Below are 19322 nucleotides of genomic sequence, written 5' to 3' on the forward strand. Positions count from 1 at the left end.
CGGATGCCGGGTAGAAGAAACTCATTTATGTGATTTATCGTTTATAGAGTATAGATTGGGAAGGTGTTACACTACGTATGTATGCTGGTCAGAACTGGGTTCAGCTTTCCCAGTCAGTCTTTTTCACTTTCCTTTTCGAGGTAGTTGGTCCATAGCGACACGAAGCTTTCTGTTCTTGATACGGCGCTTGAATTTCTGGACTGGTCATTATTCGAGATTAAGCCCGCCTGTTGTTTCTTGTCTTCATCCCAGTTTAAGAAATTTGATAGCAATTCAAGAACTTCAAACTTCCTTGGGTCTGCTCTAAGTATGGATACGAAAGATATCAAAAGGTTGGATATCAATTCTTTGTCGACGGATTCGGAGTCGCTTGATTTTTTGAGCATGGCCAGTGCCTTTGTTAAATGTTCATTTAGTATGATAGCTTCGTGACGTAGCTTGCCAATTTGTAAGATGTGCTGCTTAGATTCTTCTTCGTATTTTTCCTTCATGGATACGTCCTCTCTCATGTCCTCTATTTGTTTTTTCAAGTTTTCCAGAATTTGTATGTCATTGTTGTGGGCTTCCAGCTCCGTGTCAAGTTGAGATCGTAAAGCCTTGACTTCCAGGTCCTTTTCTCTACCCTCCTCTTGCCTTTTGCTATCAGTTTCTTCGATTTTCAGCTCCAGGTCGTTTACAGAATTTTGTAATACTGCCTTTTCACTTTCATGGGATTCCAAAGCCTGTTTCAATTCATCTCTCTCTGTTCTTAAATCGGAGATGTCCTGTTTATTATTCTCCAATATTATCATGAGTTCTTGGATTTGAACACTCAATTGATCTTTTTCCTTCCTATAAGTGTTAAGTTCTTTGTTATGTGCTTCAATTATGTCGTGCTTTTCACCTTGTAAAGCCTCAACACTTGATTCATACTCTAAAAAGACATCTTCTGCATTTTCCTGCTCATTTTCCAGATGTTCTATTTCTTTATTTAGTGTTACAATGGCAGATTGTAGCTCAGAGTTTTCCGTCTTGGTAGCTTCAAGCTTTTTCTTCAATTTCAGGTTTTGCGATTCATATTCCGTTAGTTGCTCTTGTACTTCTTCTAATTGTTTTTGTGCTTCTTTCATTTTATTGAAAATTGATTTCATTGAAGATATCTTGCTCAATAATGTGTCATATTGCGTTTTGAATTCGTCCCTTTCTTTGATAACATTTGCTAGTTCATCTTTAGGGCCTTCATTGAACGTCTCTTCGCTTTTTTTAGCATCCAATTCCAGATTCAACCGTTTTATTTCTTCTTTTAAAACCTTAATCTCGTCGTCAGCCTTTTTGTTCTCTGACGAAGCAACTTCATCTGTGGTCAGGTCATCGCCGACTTCTTGTCGATCTGCTCCCTCTGAAAGCTCTTCCTTCTTGGCTCCTACATTATCCACGCCACCAACAACATCTGCCTCTGTAAAAATCTCTATGGAATCGTGTCCGTTTACAGGATTAAGTACTGCTTCGTGTTCATTAGCCGTTTCATCAATGTTCTCCACATGGGGCTGGCGTTTAGCCTTTTTGCCTGTTTTTTTCTTGTTCTTGCCCATAAGGTACTATCAAGTGATGAATTGTACGCGAAAAAGACAACTGACTTGTGTGCACGAGCACTCAATAAGTTGCTTTTATACAGGCATGCTAAATATTTTTCATTTGTAATTTCTATCTGTTTTCATATTTCATTTTTCGTACCAAAATGAGCACGAAATTCAGAAGGACTGAAAAAAAATAGGAAATAAGAATAAGAACTATTATTTGTAAATGGAGGAAGAGGTTTTGTTGACGTAAACTACTTGATCTTCATACGGTTAAGGATTGGTTAATTTGCATCTAATATTAAAACTCAGGCTCAAATCATCCTCAAGCTCAGTTGAGAGAAATGGTTAATATTTCCGATTTTTTTGGTAAAAATAAGAAACCTGCAAGATCGTCAGCATCCAGACCCATAGGACATGCGAGGGCATCCGAACCAGAAATAATTGATCTAGAAAATGAACCTGACAAAGAATCAAATGATAAAACACCTAAGAAAGCACCTGTAAATAAGATAATTGATATATCAGAGACTCCTGAATCAGAAAAGAAAATACCTATTCTCAAAAAGAGAAAGGCATCTTCACCAGTTGCAAAGTCATTAGTTCCAAAAAAAAAACAACGTCCTTCCAAAACATCAGGCCCAACTCTTTCAGATGTTACGGCTCAAGATATACTGGCTAAAATACCATCATTAGATCTGTCAAGTGTCCACGTAAAAGAGAATGTTAAGTTCGATTTTAAAAGCGCAGATTCAAATGTGGATCCAGACGAAATTGCTTCTGAAATAAGTGACTTTCCTGAAGGTAAGCCGAACTGTCTATTAGGTCTGACGATTGTCTTCACAGGTGTATTGCCCACTTTAGAACGTGGTGCGTCTGAAGCTCTTGCAAAAAGGTACGGTGCGAGAGTTACTAAATCAATTTCAAGCAAAACTTCTGTGGTAGTTTTGGGTGATGAAGCAGGTCCAAAAAAACTGGAAAAAATCAAGCAGTTGAAAATCAAAGCCATAGACGAAGAGGGCTTTAAGCAATTGATTGCCGGAATGCCCGCTGAAGGAGGTGATGGAGAAGCTGCCGAAAAAGCACGTCAAAAATTAGAGGAACAACAGCATGCTGCTGCCAAAGAAGCACAAGTACTTGTCAAGAAGGAGGAAGAAAGGGCTGAAAAACTTGCCGCTTCTAGAGTCTCTGGTGGTCATGTTAAAAGAGACGATATGATCAGGGAAGAGGATAAATTATGGACGGTGAAATATGCACCAACTAATTTGCAACAGGTTTGTGGTAACAAAGGAAGTGTGGCCAAATTGAAGAATTGGTTAAATAATTGGGAACATTCGAAGAAAAATGGATTCAAAAACCCCGGTAAAGACGGTTCCGGTGTATTCAGGGCTGCGATGCTATACGGTCCTCCTGGTATCGGAAAAACTACCGCCGCTCATTTAGTTGCGAAAGAACTTGGGTATGACATTCTTGAACAAAACGCTTCTGATGTCCGTTCTAAGACTTTACTTAATGCTGGTGTCAAAAACGCTCTTGACAATATGTCAGTCGTAGGTTATTTCAAACGCAACGAAGATCTTCAGAATATAAACGGAAAACATTTCGTGATCATTATGGATGAAGTCGATGGTATGAGTGGTGGTGACAGAGGTGGGGTTGGCCAACTGGCACAGTTTTGTCGCAAGACGTCGACTCCATTAATTCTAATTTGCAATGAGCGTAATTTACCGAAAATGAGACCCTTTGATAGAGTCTGTCTTGACATTCAATTTAGAAGACCTGATGCTAACAGTATCAAATCAAGGCTAATGACAATTGCTATTAGGGAAAAGTTCAAACTGGATCCAAATGTCATTGACAGACTGATACAAAGTACAAGAGGTGATATCCGTCAAGTCATCAATCTCCTTTCAACAATATCTACGACTACCAAATCTATTAACCACGAAAATATTAACGAGATATCAAAGGCATGGGAAAAGAATATTGCCTTAAAGCCTTTTGACATCGCCCATAAAATGCTAGATGGACAAATATACTCAGAAGTAGGATCAAGGAACTTTACCTTAAACGATAAGATCGCGCTATACTTTGATGACTTTGATTTCACGCCCTTAATGATTCAAGAAAACTATCTATCTACAAGGCCGAGCGTTTTGAAACCTGGCCAAACGCATTTAGAAGCTGTTGCTGAAGCGGCTAACTGTATTTCGTTAGGTGATATGGTCGAAAGGAAAATTCGTAGTAGTGAGCAATTATGGAGTCTATTGCCACTGCATGCGGTTCTTTCATCAGTTTATCCAGCTTCAAAGGTTGCTGGCCATATGGCTGGAAGAATTAATTTCACTTCCTGGCTAGGTCAAAATTCTAAATCTGGTAAATATTATAGGTTGCTACAAGAGATACATTATCACACAAGACTAAGTACATCTACCGACAAAATTGGATTAAGGTTGGATTACTTGCCAACTTTCAAGAAACGACTATTGGATCCGTTTTCGAAGCAAGGAGCGGATGCAATTCCATCTGTTATTGAAGTAATGGATGATTATTACTTGACCAAGGAAGATTGGGATTCCATCATGGAATTTTTTGTAGGGCCTGATGTGACCGCCACAGCTATCAAAAAGATACCAGCGGCAGTTAAAAGTGGATTCACACGAAAATATAACAGTATGACGCACCCGGTCGCAATCTACAGAACAGGCAGCACTATTGGTGCGGGAGGTGCTGCTACCAGTACTACTACCCCTGATTTCGAAGATGTCGTTGATGCCGATGACAACCCAGCTCCTGCAGATGATGAAGAACCCCAAGACAGTGGCACAGACTTAAAAAAGGATAAACTTATCAAACAGAAAGCTAAACCTACTAAGAGGAAGGCCATTAGCGGCAAAACGAGTGCTAGTAAAAAGAGGAAAACTAAAGCATGACCTTATATATATAGATGGTATGGTTATATATCACGCACCTCCTCTCATTTACTATTGAACCGTTATATTACAGATGCTGGGAACGTATAGTGGTAATTGCTCATTAACTAAGTATTACCGCTCGGTATATAGACATTTTTTTTAATATAGTGAGTGTGCAAAGGAATGTGCCCATACATATAACTCGCAATAAACTTTACGTTTGTTAGGTCTAAAATTTGAATGTAAAAAACATTAGGTCATCGTCATTCTTAGTTTACTTGAAGAAATGTAAGGCCGCTATGTTATTACGTTGAATAGGTTTTGTCCTATCGCATTAAATTCACTTTGATGTTCCAGAAATTCATCACAGATGCAAAATTTTCATGTTGTCAAAGTGTCCATCAAATGCGTCCTTTAGCCAGTAGTATAGTTTTTGGAACACAATCCTTTGGGCATTGTGGTGCCTGATGGAATGGTCAGAATCCGGAAAGATATGCATGTCATAATTGGTCAGTCCCAATAAATTCAGTTGATCTACAAATCTAAATGTATTTTGTATGTGAACATTATCATCAGAAGTGCCGTGCATGACGAAGAGTCGTCTTAATGATTCGAATGATTTGTAATTTTTGATGGTGGATATATCAAGATAGCCTTCCTGATTCTCTGATGGTTGGTTCATATATCTTTCCGTATAAATTGAGTCATATAATGTCCAATTTGTCACTGGCGCAACTGCCATCGCGTATTTGAATGTTTCGCCATTATCTAACTCTACAGTTTTCAGACTTGTAAAACCGCCGTAAGACCAACCCCAAATTGCGACCTTATTCTCATCTATGTGTGGCCTATTTGTTTGTATGAATTTCTTGGTGACTTCGATAATATCCCTAGGCTCCCAGTATCCTAATTTTCCGCGAGCCCATGATCTGAAATTCCAACCTTTCCCGCCAGTCCCCCTGGGTTCTATCTGTAAAACTATCGCATCCAGTCCTGATACGACAGATTGTTCAAATGCAAGCGACCATTTAGTAGTAAATGTTTGAGATCCTGGACCGCCGTAAATATTGACTAATATTGGATATTTTTTCTTAGGATCCACATTTGCTGGTTTAATTTCAATGTAGTTTATTTCAATGCCATCGTTTAAAACCATGGAATTGTAATTTGTAATGGGTAAATCGTAGTTCTTTATTGTTTCCTTTAATTTCTCATCAATTGTGAGTTGCACAATTGAATCATCGTGGGTATCGGCAACGTTTAAAACTTCTGTGAGCAGTCCAGCTACTTTCACCGGTGTATCGGGGCCCAATTTTTTGGAAACAGCATATCTCGCACTGGAACTTAACTCGAAGTCATAGAAATCATGTTTATCTGATGGGTTTTGTAAACATTGGAGCTTGCCCTGAGATGTTGGGTCCGCAAAACTAGTACTATAAAGATGTTGCGACATTACACCGATCTTATTGGCCGTAAAAAATACAGTATCAGTTTCATATTCGTAACCTATAATGCCATTCCCAGTAACTTCCCAGTTCCCCTTGGTTAATTGAATACCATCTTTAGCAAGGATGCTTGGATAATAAAAAAGATGATTGAATCCCGCAATATCTGTGTGAATATCGATATAACCGTACTCCGTCCTTTTCGACTCCGGCTTTGGTGGAATACTCAAGACATCTTTTGTCTTTTCGATCCATCCTTTATACAAGTTTGAATCCGTGGTTCTCACGGTAAGTAGTTTGGCAGATTGTATATCGTAAACTTTGACGTCCAATATCTTGGAATTTCTGTCGGTGACCTCAAATCTAAATGCATCCGGGCTAATCCATTTCGCGTTATACAGAATGGAATCATTTTGACAGTCGGCATTAATTGAATAGATTATACCATTTTGCAAGTTGATGAGAAATAGGTCAAATTTGGGATTCTGAAAACCTGGCTTAGGATATTTGATTCTGGAGTTAGAAAGGTATGGTTCGTCCATGTCGGTGTAATGATTTAATTGAATATCATCAACATTCGTGTCATTGAATCTTGCAAAAACAGCTTTGGAGTCATCCGGGGCCCACCATATGGCTTTGTCAGACGCGAGGACTTCTTCCTCGTATATCCAATCTGGTTTGGCGTTGAACACCTCCTCTGAGCCATCTTCGGTTAGCTTCTTGGCATATCTGGCACTTACTGATTGTAAAAACAAATTGCTTTCATAGACGAAATAAATGTATTTGTAAGCAGGTGAAAAATGGGCGTAGGATAGCTTCACTAATCCAAATTCATTGTCATCATTTGACTCTTCAGGTGGTAATATTGGTTCAATGGCACCTGTGCTCAAATCTTTGACCCAGTAATAACCTTTGGAAGAGTGCCTAAATTCAGGCTCTAAGTTCGTTCCAAGTATAAGTTTATCCAACTCATAATTGATTTGGACACTACTGACGGTAAACTCGGCTCCTTGATACAGAAATCTATTACCACCTAAATTTACTTCAAAGGTTTCATCAAATAATTGTTTAGCAATAAAATGTGTCTGCCCATCAATTTCCTTTGTGGTGAAGAATAATCCGGGATCCAAGTCTTGACTTAATAAGATCTGAGGTGGGTTAATAAAGTGGAAAGTATTTTCAGGGATGACAAAATCTCCGTCCAAAACATTTTCGATTGAGAAAGACCTCTTACTCGAGCTTGGATTTTCTGGAGATGTTTCAGCGGGCGTGGTTCGATTAGATAGAAATTTCGTAGGTTTTAAGATGACCATTAAAAATAAGACTAATAGTGCTATTAAAGTAAAGACTAAAACATAAGATCTTTTTTCTGGTAGGGACCATTCTCCCCAGCGGCGATTGAATGAGTCTACGCTGAAGAACGATTGCATACGACCCTGGTTCTCAACGTCATCAAATTCAAAACTTTCTGGTCGCGGTGTCATTGAGTAGCGCTCCTGGAGGAAGGGCGTCTGAGGACCGTCGGTAACATCTATTGTGGCATCCGTCGGCCTGCCCTCGTCAATGGTATATTCATTCTCATTAACCTGAGAATCCGTATTAGTCGCGTTATTGCTGTCAAGGAAGAACGGGTTATCCATGGAAGAGTTCGAACTCTTCCTTTGCGGGAATAAATGACTATTCTTCCTTTTGTGAGAATGAGTAGATGAAGACATCAACGGCTTTCTATATTTTTACACGAACAGCAACCAAGCTAGTTTACTAAGTCATGAGGCTCGAATAAAATAGCTTGGACCAAAATAGGTAACCGCTTTTTGGCAAGTACATGGTTGAAAGCCCTCTCACGGTATCCACTTTTGAGACTGCTTGTAATACGATGAAACAAATTTCATCGGCCGGGTGGCTTCGCCTAGAGCCGCGTGTTAATAGAATAAGGAGAGAGGCTTATATTGAGGCTACAAAAGGTATATATCAGTGGCAAGCATCGATCAGGGCAGATACATTAGTGTTGTAGCACCAGGACATATGGCAAATCAAAAGCAGATGAGAACACAGATATTAATCACCGACATTCCCAGTGGCAAATTTACCAGTAAATGGCCCACACAGTTGGAAAAGACTTTATTCAAGGAGCAGTTTCCTAATTTACAAAGTCGCTTGCAATACTACACTCCACTACCATTTTTGAACAGAATTATAATTATATTCGACAATGAAGATGACACACTGCAAGTATTCAAGTTTTTACAGGGTCTGCTGCCCAAAGAAAACGGCGATTCGATGAAGTTATTTGTTACTGAGTCCCTTCTAAACAGCCAACATCCTCGTTCCCGTTCTACAGACGACGCTGCGGCCTTCCAAGGTGACGGTTCGCCATTCTTGGAGGAAGGACATAGCAAGCCTCTTTTATCTATTAATACAGATCCAGGGGTCACTGGAATAGACGGCTCATCCCTAAATAAAGGAGGATCTTCGTTGTCCCCCGATAAATCATCGCTGGAATCGCCCACATTTCTAAAACTTTCGACGGATTCAAAGCCATTCAGTTACCAAGAACCGCTGCCCAAGCTCTCCAGATCGTCTTCTTCAACTTCAAATCTGTCTTTGAACGGAAGCTCACAGACATCTTTGCCTTCACAACCAGAAAATAAGGATAAGTCAACGTCAGACACCAAATGTCTTTTCGCTTCTAAGCCATTAGGATTAACTATTGACACTTCCGCTGGTAGTAACGCTGCATCACATGTTCAAAGTAAAGCGAATGGTAGTACGTCGAATCCCCCAAAAAGTCCAAGCATAACGGTTAATGAATTTTTCCATTAGGGTGTCACTACTATCAAAAAATATGCATGATATGATAAAGTGAAGGAGTATATATATATATATATATATATATATATACATTTACGTGTACGCGTTTTATATATGTGAATCACCATTATGTATGCATTTAAGGCTTTCTCTGGTTTTAAGAATGAGCAACATATAAGGAATTATGTATGTGTATGTGCATATATATATATATAGAATTAGTCTGTTGTTGTCGTTTTGAATATTTTCGTCCTTTTTCTCTCCTCTTTCCCTGAGTACATTGAGTGTAAGCGCTGACTTTACAATAGGGCAGGCGGCATTTCTTCGTTAATCTTCGTTCTTGTCTGTCGTCTTGTGGTATGCGTCTATGGTGGCCAAAGAGGTATACTCTATAGTTTCTACCTGAGGGCAATTCCTCCTGATGAGGTTATAAATCACATTCCCTGGCCCAAAGCAGACGCTTTTTTCAATCTCTATTGGAGTCCCAGAGTTAATGGTATCGTAACACATAGTGAATTGTACAGTTCTACTTGAACATTTGACGAATCTATCTAGCGCATGATGGATGTAGTAAGAGATGTTACCATCCAGGTTGGCTATTATTGGATGGTTCAGCTCTGTTAACGTGTGAGTTCCATTTTTTTTTAGTATATCCCATATGTAGTCATATAGTGGCTCTTGAACGGGCCTCAACACGGTGCTATTATGGAAGGGAATGTTGTATGGGTTAGTCAGTTCTGTGATCCTCAAGCGCGGGAACCTAAGGTTCAACTCGGTTCTTAGGGACTCCAAGTCATCCACCAGGCCAGTGACCACACATTGCTTTACTGAATTCGCATTAGCCACGGAAATGGTGTTTTGTGAAGACGATAGCAAATTAGGGGAATTCAATAGTTTCTGAACCTCCTGTGGTAAATCCGTGGCCCTTGGAGAGGATAACGCCCACATTTCAAACTTGTTGGATCTGTTGATGTTGTGGGCCACCAAGTATTTTTCAGTGGACGTTACCATCAATTCGTTTCTAAAATTAGCAATGTCGAAAAGGTCCTTCAACGAGAACAGCGAATTGACACTCAAACAGGTCAACTCCCCCAATGAGTGACCTAGAAGATAGCATTGTTCATTGTCCCTCCTGCTGGGTATATCAATATTAGACGTGCTTTTCTGTGCATGATCTAGGGAAGCGGAAGGATATGAGAGTATCTGATACAATTGATAAAAAAGATTGGAACAAACTGCTATGCTTCCGGGGCTGGAGGGGTTCTGGAAAATGTATTGCAATAGATCATTTGAATCCTTGCCGTTCTGGCTCAGAATTGTCTGAAATTCTTTTGATTTGTTTCTTATTATCGCTTTCAAAATCGAAATAGAGATGGAAGTCCCTTGGCCTGGGAATGTTAACAGCTTCATGTATACGTTTATAAATCTGTATTAGGACGGGAGAAAGAGCGAGATATCTGTATGCTACTCTCAATTCACGTTGTATATCCCTACAATTATATAATAGTCTCCCGCAAGCTTTATTTTATCCTTGAGTTCGATATACAGTTTGTTTCCATCCATCGGAGGTTGAAATGCGCCTTTTGTCATACGGCCAAAAGGTGCCTTGCAAGAAGTTGACACTTTCTGGATTTGAATATCATTCAGGAGCTTGCGATTTGTTTCCAGCTTTCTCTTGGCAGGAGTACTGTTTCCCCTTTGTCATCAAGTGTTATATGTCATTAATACAAGGCGATGCTACTGTGTGTTACTCTCGTTGGAGTGGCGGTACACACGCAAATGCAAGAACAACAAGCCTTGATTGACCGATTTGCTCCACTCATACAAGATCTTTGATCCCTCTCGATCGTTGCTCCTCTCATTTTTGTCGTTCATGTTCAGTATTCCGAACACTTCAAACATGCATTAGTGCCATTTACGATACCAATCTATGTTTGAGCGAATTCCTAGGGAACTTTTTTTTTCTTGATTTTTCGTCGTTATCTTTTTTTTTTGCCTGTGTATCTCGAAAAGTTCATGCTGTTGCTCAATACAGTATCCGTTGCTTTCAAGTCGAATTGAATTCGCGTGTACTCTCTTATAAAACTTTTTCTTAGTCTTTCCAGTTCAAAAGCCTCCTGCTTTTTCTTACTGTGTGGATCCTGTATAGCCAAGCAACCCCAGAAAGTACCAGAATAAAAATGTCATCAGACGCAAACGCAAAGCCATTGCCTTTCATATACCAGTTCATATCGGGTGCCGTCGCTGGTATCTCTGAATTGGCCGTAATGTACCCACTTGATGTTGTCAAGACAAGGTTCCAACTGGAGGTGACGACGCCTGCAGCTGCTGCGGCAGGCAAGCAAGTGGAGAAATACAATGGTGTCATTGATTGTTTGAAAAAAATTGTGAAGAAAGAGGGTTTCGGTAGACTATACAGAGGCATTAGTTCCCCAATGTTGATGGAAGCACCAAAGAGAGCCACTAAATTTGCATGCAACGATCAATACCAAAAAGTCTTCAAAAATCTGTTCAACACGAAAGAAACTACGCAGAAGATCTCCATTGCGGCTGGCGCCTCTGCCGGGATGACGGAAGCTGCCGTTATTGTTCCTTTTGAGTTGATCAAGATCAGAATGCAAGACATCAATTCCAACTATCCCGGGCCAATGGACTGTTTGAAAAAGACCATCAAGAATGAAGGTATTACTGGGTTATACAAGGGTGTTGAATCCACTATGTGGAGAAATGCTCTTTGGAATGGTGGTTACTTTGGTGTTATCTTTCAAGTAAGAAACTCGATGCCCGAGGCAAAGACAAAGGGACAAAAGACAAGAAACGATCTTATCGCGGGTGCCATCGGTGGTACTGTCGGTACCATGCTAAACACCCCTTTTGACGTGGTCAAATCGAGAATCCAGAGTGTAGACGCGGTTAACAGTGCCGTGAAGAAGTACAACTGGTCCCTACCCTCGTTGTTGATCATATACCGTGAAGAAGGGTTCAGAGCATTGTACAAAGGCTTTGTTCCAAAAGTGTGTAGACTGGCACCTGGCGGTTCATTGATGTTGGTCGTGTTCACTGGCATGATGAACTTTTTCAGAGATCTTAAGTACGGACATTGATATTTATTGCATATAGAATACCTTCTTTTTTCTTTGATTTTCTACAACATTTTTACGTTGAAACAAGAATAGCATGTTTGTCCTACCAGCCCTTGCGTAGAAGTTTTGAAATGTAAAGAAAAGCTTGCGCTTTACTCAACTTTCTACACAAAAGGGCGTTAAGATGAACAAAATTTTTGATCTCTCCGATGGACTTGACGCTTATACCGAAAAAGACTCGATATAAACAACACGGTTTTATAGTCCTGGATGATTAATCCGCACGATTAATTTTGTATGGTTTTTTTCTAAATATCAAAAAGAAAAATTGTACAGAATGTAAGAAGGATCATAACGGTGGTTGAAAAGAAATTTTTTCATCTCCTTTAATAGCTGCGTTTAAAAAAAAAAAAAAAAAAAAAATCTCTTGGCTCACCCGGAGTGCTTCATAATTATCAGCGTATTAGGGTACCTTGTACTATTACAGAAGAGCCAGCATTACAGTATATCAGACAAAAATAGAAAGATTCTTACGGCTGTACACGCTGACAAAAGAGTATGTCGGCAGAACCATTGTTACCTACGCATAACGGATCGCAAGCAGATGAGGCAGCATCCGCACATCAGAAATTCATCGTGATACGGTTTTCAGACGTATCAGTAAGGGATTTGCAATTGAACATATCGAATGTGCCCTATTCGAACATAAATACTCACTGGTTACGTCGAATGTGTAGGGAGTTGCGGCCTACACAGACGCAGAAGAGAAGACTGAAGTTTATCAGAAACGGTAGCATTCTGAACACACATTCTAAGATAGCTGAAGAGTTGACGCACTATTTTGGTACTGCAAGCAGGAATTCCGACACCGCTACAAGTGCCAGCGGTGGCTCTGGGAAGAACAAGTACTACATTCATTGTATAATTGGTACTGAGGAGCTCACGCAGGAGGAATTGGCCAACGAGGATCTGAAGGATGATGCGACCCCTTCCGACGACTCCATGACTACACAGGCCATCGGGTTTGATAGGCTACGATCCGTCGGTTTCACTGAACAAGAAATTGAATTGCTGAGACAGCAGTTTCGAGCCACTTATGGAGACTTGGAGGAGGAGGAGGAAAGACTCGCTCAGGATGGTAATAGAGATGATGAGACCAATGATATCAGACAACTAGAAGAGCAGTGGATGGAAAGTGGAAATGGAACCGCTCAGGGTAATACCACTGGCAATGAAAACGAGGACAGGTTCAATTCCGTGCCGATCGCCAATATAAAGCACAACAAAGACCTGCTATTAGGTATATGTGTCGGGTTTTTCTTTGGTGTTTTTGGCATACTATTGATGAAGTTTGATGGCCTGTTCAACAGACGGCAAAAAATGGCGATTTTTGCCGGTGTGATTGTTAATGTCATGTTCTGCATTGTTAGAGGGTTTTAGTAATGAGGTGGTTGTGATTCTTCTACGTACGGTGATGATGATGTGATTATTTTTTTGAATTTTTATTATTTTACATGGCATTCTTATACTCTTTTATAAAGCTTTACTTATATCACTAATATCAGTAAGTGATCGTTTCCTCTTTTCAGCTTAACGCTGTTAACGACGAATCAAAAGATAAGCATTTTCTTGCTTCAAGTTATTCAAATTTCTATAGTTACCTTCCAGTCTCATTAAAAGACCGCCGAATGAGTAGTAAACGGCGATTAGGTCTTTACTCACCTCCTCAAACTTGTAAGCGGTACCGTACATGACGTAATCATAGTCATCGGCGAGGGATCTGTCACCAGGTTGCGGAGGTCTCCAGCTTCTTGTCGCGGAAGAGTCGTTTGCTGGAGTGTCTTCGAGATTTAAAGAGGATGCAATAGTAACGGTCAACGAATCCTGTGCGGTGACGGGAAACAATTCAACATTTATGTCCAAGGTTAGTTTACACTGGTCGTGAGTGGTTGATGCGGCTTCGATACGGCAGACTTTGTTGTAACGACCAGGGTCAACGTCCGAGACTTGGAATATATCGTCAAATAGAGTGTTGGACATTGCTGCGGTTGTGATTGAAGCGATGAGCTGGCAATTGGGGCTACAACAGCTGCCATTACCATTTAGATTTTCAGAAATTTTTCATCTTGATTTCTCGCTTGAAAAGAAAAAAATACAAGAAAAAACAAGAACTGGAATAATATCACAACAGACGAAGGTTGAACCAAGCCAATACTGATATACACTGCTGTTAGCATTATGATTGTTTATGATATTGATTACTTATTATGATGCCTAACTATTTTTAACCCTTTCTATAAAACGACCAGAAGAAAAAACCAGAAAGAAAGTGTCCCTTGTATTCTATTATATTATTTTTGTTGTATTTCTCCCCTTCAATGCAAAACGGACGGGTTCCTCTTCGTTTTGTAGTCCTTTATAGCCGCCTTGATGGCGTCCTCTGCGAGCATGGAGCAATGCAGTTTCACAGGAGGTAGACTCAATTCTTTTGCAATTTCCGTGTTTTTGATCTTGACTGCCTCGTCAAGCGACATACCGCGTACCAGCTCCGTCATATAGGAGGAAGACGCGATGGCAGATCCACACCCAAACGTCTTGAACTTGACGTTCTCGATGATGCCCGACTTGTCGTTCACTTGTATCTGTAATTTTATCACGTCCCCACAAGCAGGGGCGCCCACAATCCCCGTTCCGACGTTTGCCAGGGACTTGTCCATGGATCCGACGTTTCTTGGGTTTGTGTAGTGGTCAATTACCTTAGGATGGTACAGTCTCTTAGTTGCTCTTATTATGCTGGAGCCCGTGAGAGGCCTATAATGGGCTGTATTGGCGAGTCTGGCAAACATTATGCTGTGGCGTGTTGTGTCGGTAAGGTGTAGGCCTCAAAGGAACCTTGATGGAGTGTATACCCGCTGCTTTTGCTGTTGTTATATACTGCAAGACTGCTGCACTGGCTGGCCCTAGGTGCTTATTAATAGCAGGTTCCGCATAGGGAAAAAACGAGGGCGCCAAAAAGCGTTGGGCCTGAACCGGACCAGGAAACAATAGAATCAAGATGACTCGGATGTATGCAACTGTGCAGTGTGCAGCGTGTCCGTATGTTGGGTGCACATATACATATATATATATATAAACACCTGATCACAACGGGGTTGCAGTCGCACCTTGATATTGCGCCAGATCCAGACTGGAGGTCATAGACCCTGTGATGGATTGGCCATAATTCCATTGTGATTTGGCGCTTACTGCCGGGTGATCCTTGATTTTTTCTTGAGTTAGTCTCCTTCTTTTCGTCTTTGCTTAGTACCGTTAAGGGGTATGTCAAAGAAACAACGTAACGTGGTCAACAGGTTCGATGAGTTCAAGCGGGAAGCATATCTATAGCCTACATTAGCTTCTTTGTTTGGTCTCTGTAGTCGGACTTCTCGAGAACCTGTCCTGTTCTCATTTCATTATCATTTACATTGCATATTATCGCCTTTTCCTCCCTCTCTCTCTCCGCATTAATTACCATTCTTCAGGCATTGCTGTCACTTGATATTTGACTGAGTCCCTTCCCTTTTCTTCTTTCTCTTTTGGCGCTGTATATGTATTGATTTGCATCTGCTAGAATCTAGTTTAACGATGAGCTCCAAGTTAAAATATGCTGACATTGATGTGCCGTTGGATTGGCTGTACAAGGGGAAACGGAGGAATAGGACCAGGAGTTTGAATTCGACGCGTGCCTCAGACTCTGCGTCTACCTCTAGTAAGAAAACTGTTACTTCCACGTCAGCCCCGACCGTCACTGCTAATTCTGCAGCTTCTTCCCCAAGGCCCCCCATTGATCAAAGCGCAAAGAACGAACTACCCAACTCCAAACCAGTGACGTCCCCTGATAAAGCTCCGCAGCAAGCACAGCAACCAGCTAGAAGAATTCGTTCCCATTCGGTATCGTACGACATCCTTCAGAAGAATGCCAAGGATGACGCCACCGATTCTCCAAGAATATCTCGAGTCAGAACTGCACAAGACCAACCCGTTAAGGAAACTAAGAACAGTGCCATTGCGGAACCCGACGTGTCGAAAAAGGGAAGAAGTCGCTCTTCCTCCATATCTACTTCTTTGAATGAACGGTCAAAAAAATCTTTGTTCGGTTCCTTGTTTGGAAGAAGACCTTCCACTACACCTTCGTCCATCGTTGAAAGACCTTTATCTTCTCAAAGCGACCATAAAAGAAGTGCGGAACTACCTCCCATAGATACTAAACAGTTGAAAACTACTGCGCCGGGCAACACACCCGTCACTGCATCTTCCAGGCCCACCAGTTCTGATGGTAATCGACATCGTAGTGGCTCCCTTACTTCAAAGTTGCTGAGTATCCCGCACAACATTTTAGAGATCTCCTCCCCGGATTCCAGTCATCATCATCATCATCAGCAACTTCATAACCATGGCCGCGAACAGAATTCGCCGCTGCCATCTGAATCTCCGGAGTTACCTCCTATCTTGGAAAAAGAATCTACGCAGCAGTTACAAAAATTGTCGAAGGTAAACCTGAAAAGGGTTACCATTGCCGTTCAGGAATTTGATTCAGATCCTCCGCAGCAACTACCTTCCAGGAAGCCTAAGAGAGGTGACGTCCTCATACCAGAGGATATGATAAGTGCACCCCCGCTGATTTCTCTAGGCATAACAAACAGCACCGATCAAACCAGTTTCCAATCAAGTAATTCACCCGTGTATTCTAAAGACTCTAAAGAATACAAAGCGGCTTTGGAGAATTCTAGAAAAGCCGCCAAGGAGGCTGAAAAACATCAAAAGGATGCGTACTACGTTGCAGAACGTATGGCTCAAGAAGTGGCAAACTATAGAGCCAAGCAATCGAAGTCCTCGTCGTTGGCGACGGCTGCTAGTGCAGCAGCTGATTCAATGGCGGATCAAGAGTCCTCCTCTTTAGATGCTAAGGCTTCTAAACTCCACATTGATAAACCCATCAATGCGGGCGCGCATCCCTTCGGAACTCATCATGACGACAATTCCAAGTATTCTCCTCATGTTGAACAAACTTTGGATGTGGCTTACACTAGATGCTGTCACTTAAGAGAAATCCTACCAATACCGTCCACTCTAAGGCAAGTCAGAGGTAAAACTGCTCCTTTACAGACTTTGAAATTCTTGAATCCAAAACCTACTTTAGTGGACATTTTATCATTTTGCGATTTTATCGCCATAACCCCAATTCATAATATCATCTTTGATAATGTATCTCTAACTCATGATATGTTCAAAATTGTTGTTTGTTCCTTAGTTACTTCACCAGTGGTGGAAAAGTTGGGCTTGAGAAATGTTGTGATAAATGAACAAAGCTGGAAACTACTTTGTAAATTCTTATTGCAAAATAAAACTTTGATTAAATTGGATATCTCTCAAACGAAGGCGAGAACTGATCTAAATGACACGAATTATAGAGATCAAATGGACTGGGAATTATTTTGCCAGGTGCTCAGAAATAAAGAAGGTAGACCTTTGGAAGAACTACTTCTGAATGGGTTGAGATTTGACAAGATGCCATTCGTTCATTTTAAAAATGCCCTACTCACATTCGCTCAAATGAACCGCAAGAATTCTATTCGTCTCGGGATGGCTAACGTGGAATTTTCAAATCAATGTTTTGATTTTCTCTTCGATTGGATGTCTGAATATAACGTCCAGGGGGTGGATTTGGCCTACAATAACCTAGAACTTTTGATAAAGCCGATGATCAATAAACTTGCCAGATTATCTTTTAAACATTTGGAATACTTCACCCTTAATAGTACTAACATTACTGCTGTTGATGATATGTCCTGCATCTTAAAATATCTTTCGCGATTGCCAAGCATCAAGTTTCTCGATTTGAGCAATTTGCCTCAACTGTTTCCAGATATTTTAACACCTGCCTATAAGTATCTGCCGCAATTTCCTCAATTAAAACGTATTCATTTTGATTTCAATGACCTCTCTGTAAAGGATACAACAATGCTTGTCAGCATACTTGCCAAGTGTGGAACCCTCTCTCACGTTTCACTAATAGGTCAGAGCCCTATGCCCGATCCAAACAAATTTTCAGACAATATTAATGAACAGGAAAAGATAAAGGCTGAAAAGAAAGAACAAGTCATATTTCTTAGAAATACACTTTGGGCGTCATTGTATGCGTTTGTTCGAGATTCCCACAATTTAGTTAGTTTAGATGTTGACTACGATCAAGTACCAGACGAAATTCAATCAAGAATTGCCTTATGTCTAATGCATAACATGAAAAGAATCATGGACTCCAGCTTTAAATTGGATGAATTGACTGTACAAGATGATTTAATATTCGATGGTTCTTTAATAACGGAAACTGCTGAGGAAGTCTTAAAGAGGTTAAATGATAGGTCTTTACTCCACAATGATGTTGGAAAGAAATATCTCTTGAGAAAATATTTTGAAAAAATGGAAAAAGTGCACCATAATGTACAGCACACCATTGATTCCATGTTTGAGAAAAGAGAATGTGATGAATTACCATTGCAAGAAAAAGAGAACTTACTGAGGTTACTGTTACTTGAGAAAAATTTATCGAATATTCTTGAAATTTTTGCTTCCATGCCCAATATAGCAGATGTCGTACCGTTCTCAAAAGCCGATAATAGCTTTCCAATTATCGGAGATAGCTCGGTTAACACAAGCTATAACGATGGTATTCGTCCATCCCTCAAACACTTGGACTCTGAAAGATTAATTAATGATGTTTCAGTCCCCGAAAACGACTCATCAGTTAGACCGCATTTGATGGCCACAGATTCAGGACGTATTATTGATGTAACCACCGGTAAGGCTCTTCTGTTCAAAAGTTCATCTAACACTTCACTGGCTGGCAAGAGGCAAGAAGAAGAGGAAGGTGAATTACATAAATGGGGTGTCTTTGTTCAACATCAAAGCTCGAGACATAATTCTATGCTTCCCTCTTCTGCCAGTTCCTCAGGAATGAGTGGTTCATCAACTCCAAGTGATAGGATCGCTGACGGCAAGAAAGAAGAGCCTGCTCGAATATCCAGCTCGAGGCCGAAAATCTTACCGAAGATACCTACTGGTAGTGAGCTAAGAGATGCTATTATCAAAGCCAAAGGTATTGATTCTGTTGATGATCTGATTAGAAACGTGACTTCTGAAAAGGTCGGCCTGGAGTCATTATATGGAGATGAGTTGAATACGGGAAGTCCAAGCAATGATAGTCTACAGGAACCCCAAAAAAGAGAATCTTTGCAAGGGCCACCCATTGAAGAGGAAACAGTGACAAAGAAATATGACAAACTACTTAATGATCTGTCAAATGTCCGTCATAGCAAAGGCTAGGATCTTTCCTACCTTCCTCTTTTACTCATTAGCAGGTGGGTCTCGCGTAACCCTTTTGTCCATGGTGTTTTTGAATATATATATATATATATGTATTTTACGTCTTTTTATGATCATTTACTATTTACCGAATATTCATGTTGGAAAGAA

At 40.6% G+C, this 19322-nt stretch overlaps 10 protein-coding genes across 10 annotated transcripts; 5 read left to right on the top strand and 5 right to left on the bottom strand.

The window, feature by feature from the left end:
* Nucleotides 1-113: 113 nt before the first annotated feature.
* RUD3 (Rud3p) lies at nucleotides 114-1571 on the bottom strand (the record flags this gene model as incomplete). Its single annotated transcript, XM_056231394.1, has 1 exon — nucleotides 114-1571. One exon carries the CDS (start codon nucleotides 1569-1571, stop codon nucleotides 114-116), a length of 1458 nt encoding a protein of 485 aa, XP_056085216.1.
* A 329-nt stretch (nucleotides 1572-1900) lies between these two features.
* On the top strand, nucleotides 1901-4489 carry RFC1 (replication factor C subunit 1; the record flags this gene model as incomplete). Its single annotated transcript, XM_056231395.1, has 1 exon — nucleotides 1901-4489. One exon carries the CDS (start codon nucleotides 1901-1903, stop codon nucleotides 4487-4489), a length of 2589 nt encoding a protein of 862 aa, XP_056085217.1.
* A 346-nt stretch (nucleotides 4490-4835) lies between these two features.
* STE13 (Ste13p) lies at nucleotides 4836-7631 on the bottom strand (the record flags this gene model as incomplete). The annotated part of the gene is made up of 1 exon (XM_056231396.1): nucleotides 4836-7631. The coding sequence occupies one exon, from the start codon at nucleotides 7629-7631 to the stop codon at nucleotides 4836-4838; it is 2796 nt and encodes a 931-aa protein (XP_056085218.1).
* A 310-nt stretch (nucleotides 7632-7941) lies between these two features.
* On the top strand, nucleotides 7942-8739 carry RCN2 (Rcn2p; the record flags this gene model as incomplete). Its single annotated transcript, XM_056231397.1, has 1 exon — nucleotides 7942-8739. One exon carries the CDS (start codon nucleotides 7942-7944, stop codon nucleotides 8737-8739), a length of 798 nt encoding a protein of 265 aa, XP_056085219.1.
* Nucleotides 8740-9054: 315 nt separating this feature from the next.
* On the bottom strand, nucleotides 9055-10137 carry MCT1 ([acyl-carrier-protein] S-malonyltransferase; the record flags this gene model as incomplete). The annotated part of the gene is made up of 1 exon (XM_056231398.1): nucleotides 9055-10137. The coding sequence occupies one exon, from the start codon at nucleotides 10135-10137 to the stop codon at nucleotides 9055-9057; it is 1083 nt and encodes a 360-aa protein (XP_056085220.1).
* Nucleotides 10138-10907: 770 nt separating this feature from the next.
* ODC2 (mitochondrial 2-oxodicarboxylate carrier) lies at nucleotides 10908-11831 on the top strand (the record flags this gene model as incomplete). Its single annotated transcript, XM_056231399.1, has 1 exon — nucleotides 10908-11831. The coding sequence occupies one exon, from the start codon at nucleotides 10908-10910 to the stop codon at nucleotides 11829-11831; it is 924 nt and encodes a 307-aa protein (XP_056085221.1).
* Nucleotides 11832-12368: 537 nt separating this feature from the next.
* DSC3 (Dsc3p) lies at nucleotides 12369-13250 on the top strand (the record flags this gene model as incomplete). The annotated part of the gene is made up of 1 exon (XM_056231400.1): nucleotides 12369-13250. One exon carries the CDS (start codon nucleotides 12369-12371, stop codon nucleotides 13248-13250), a length of 882 nt encoding a protein of 293 aa, XP_056085222.1.
* A 159-nt stretch (nucleotides 13251-13409) lies between these two features.
* Nucleotides 13410-13850, bottom strand: RPB8 (DNA-directed RNA polymerase core subunit RPB8; the record flags this gene model as incomplete). The annotated part of the gene is made up of 1 exon (XM_056231401.1): nucleotides 13410-13850. One exon carries the CDS (start codon nucleotides 13848-13850, stop codon nucleotides 13410-13412), a length of 441 nt encoding a protein of 146 aa, XP_056085223.1.
* Nucleotides 13851-14185: 335 nt separating this feature from the next.
* On the bottom strand, nucleotides 14186-14656 carry ISU2 (putative iron-binding protein ISU2; the record flags this gene model as incomplete). The annotated part of the gene is made up of 1 exon (XM_056231402.1): nucleotides 14186-14656. One exon carries the CDS (start codon nucleotides 14654-14656, stop codon nucleotides 14186-14188), a length of 471 nt encoding a protein of 156 aa, XP_056085224.1.
* A 778-nt stretch (nucleotides 14657-15434) lies between these two features.
* HER1 (Her1p) lies at nucleotides 15435-19172 on the top strand (the record flags this gene model as incomplete). Its single annotated transcript, XM_056231403.1, has 1 exon — nucleotides 15435-19172. The coding sequence occupies one exon, from the start codon at nucleotides 15435-15437 to the stop codon at nucleotides 19170-19172; it is 3738 nt and encodes a 1245-aa protein (XP_056085225.1).
* Nucleotides 19173-19322: the final 150 nt, after the last annotated feature.

The sequence above is a fragment of the Saccharomyces kudriavzevii genome (genome assembly GCF_947243775.1).
Source record: "Saccharomyces kudriavzevii IFO 1802 strain IFO1802 genome assembly, chromosome: 15".
Taxonomy (NCBI): domain Eukaryota; kingdom Fungi; phylum Ascomycota; class Saccharomycetes; order Saccharomycetales; family Saccharomycetaceae; genus Saccharomyces; species Saccharomyces kudriavzevii.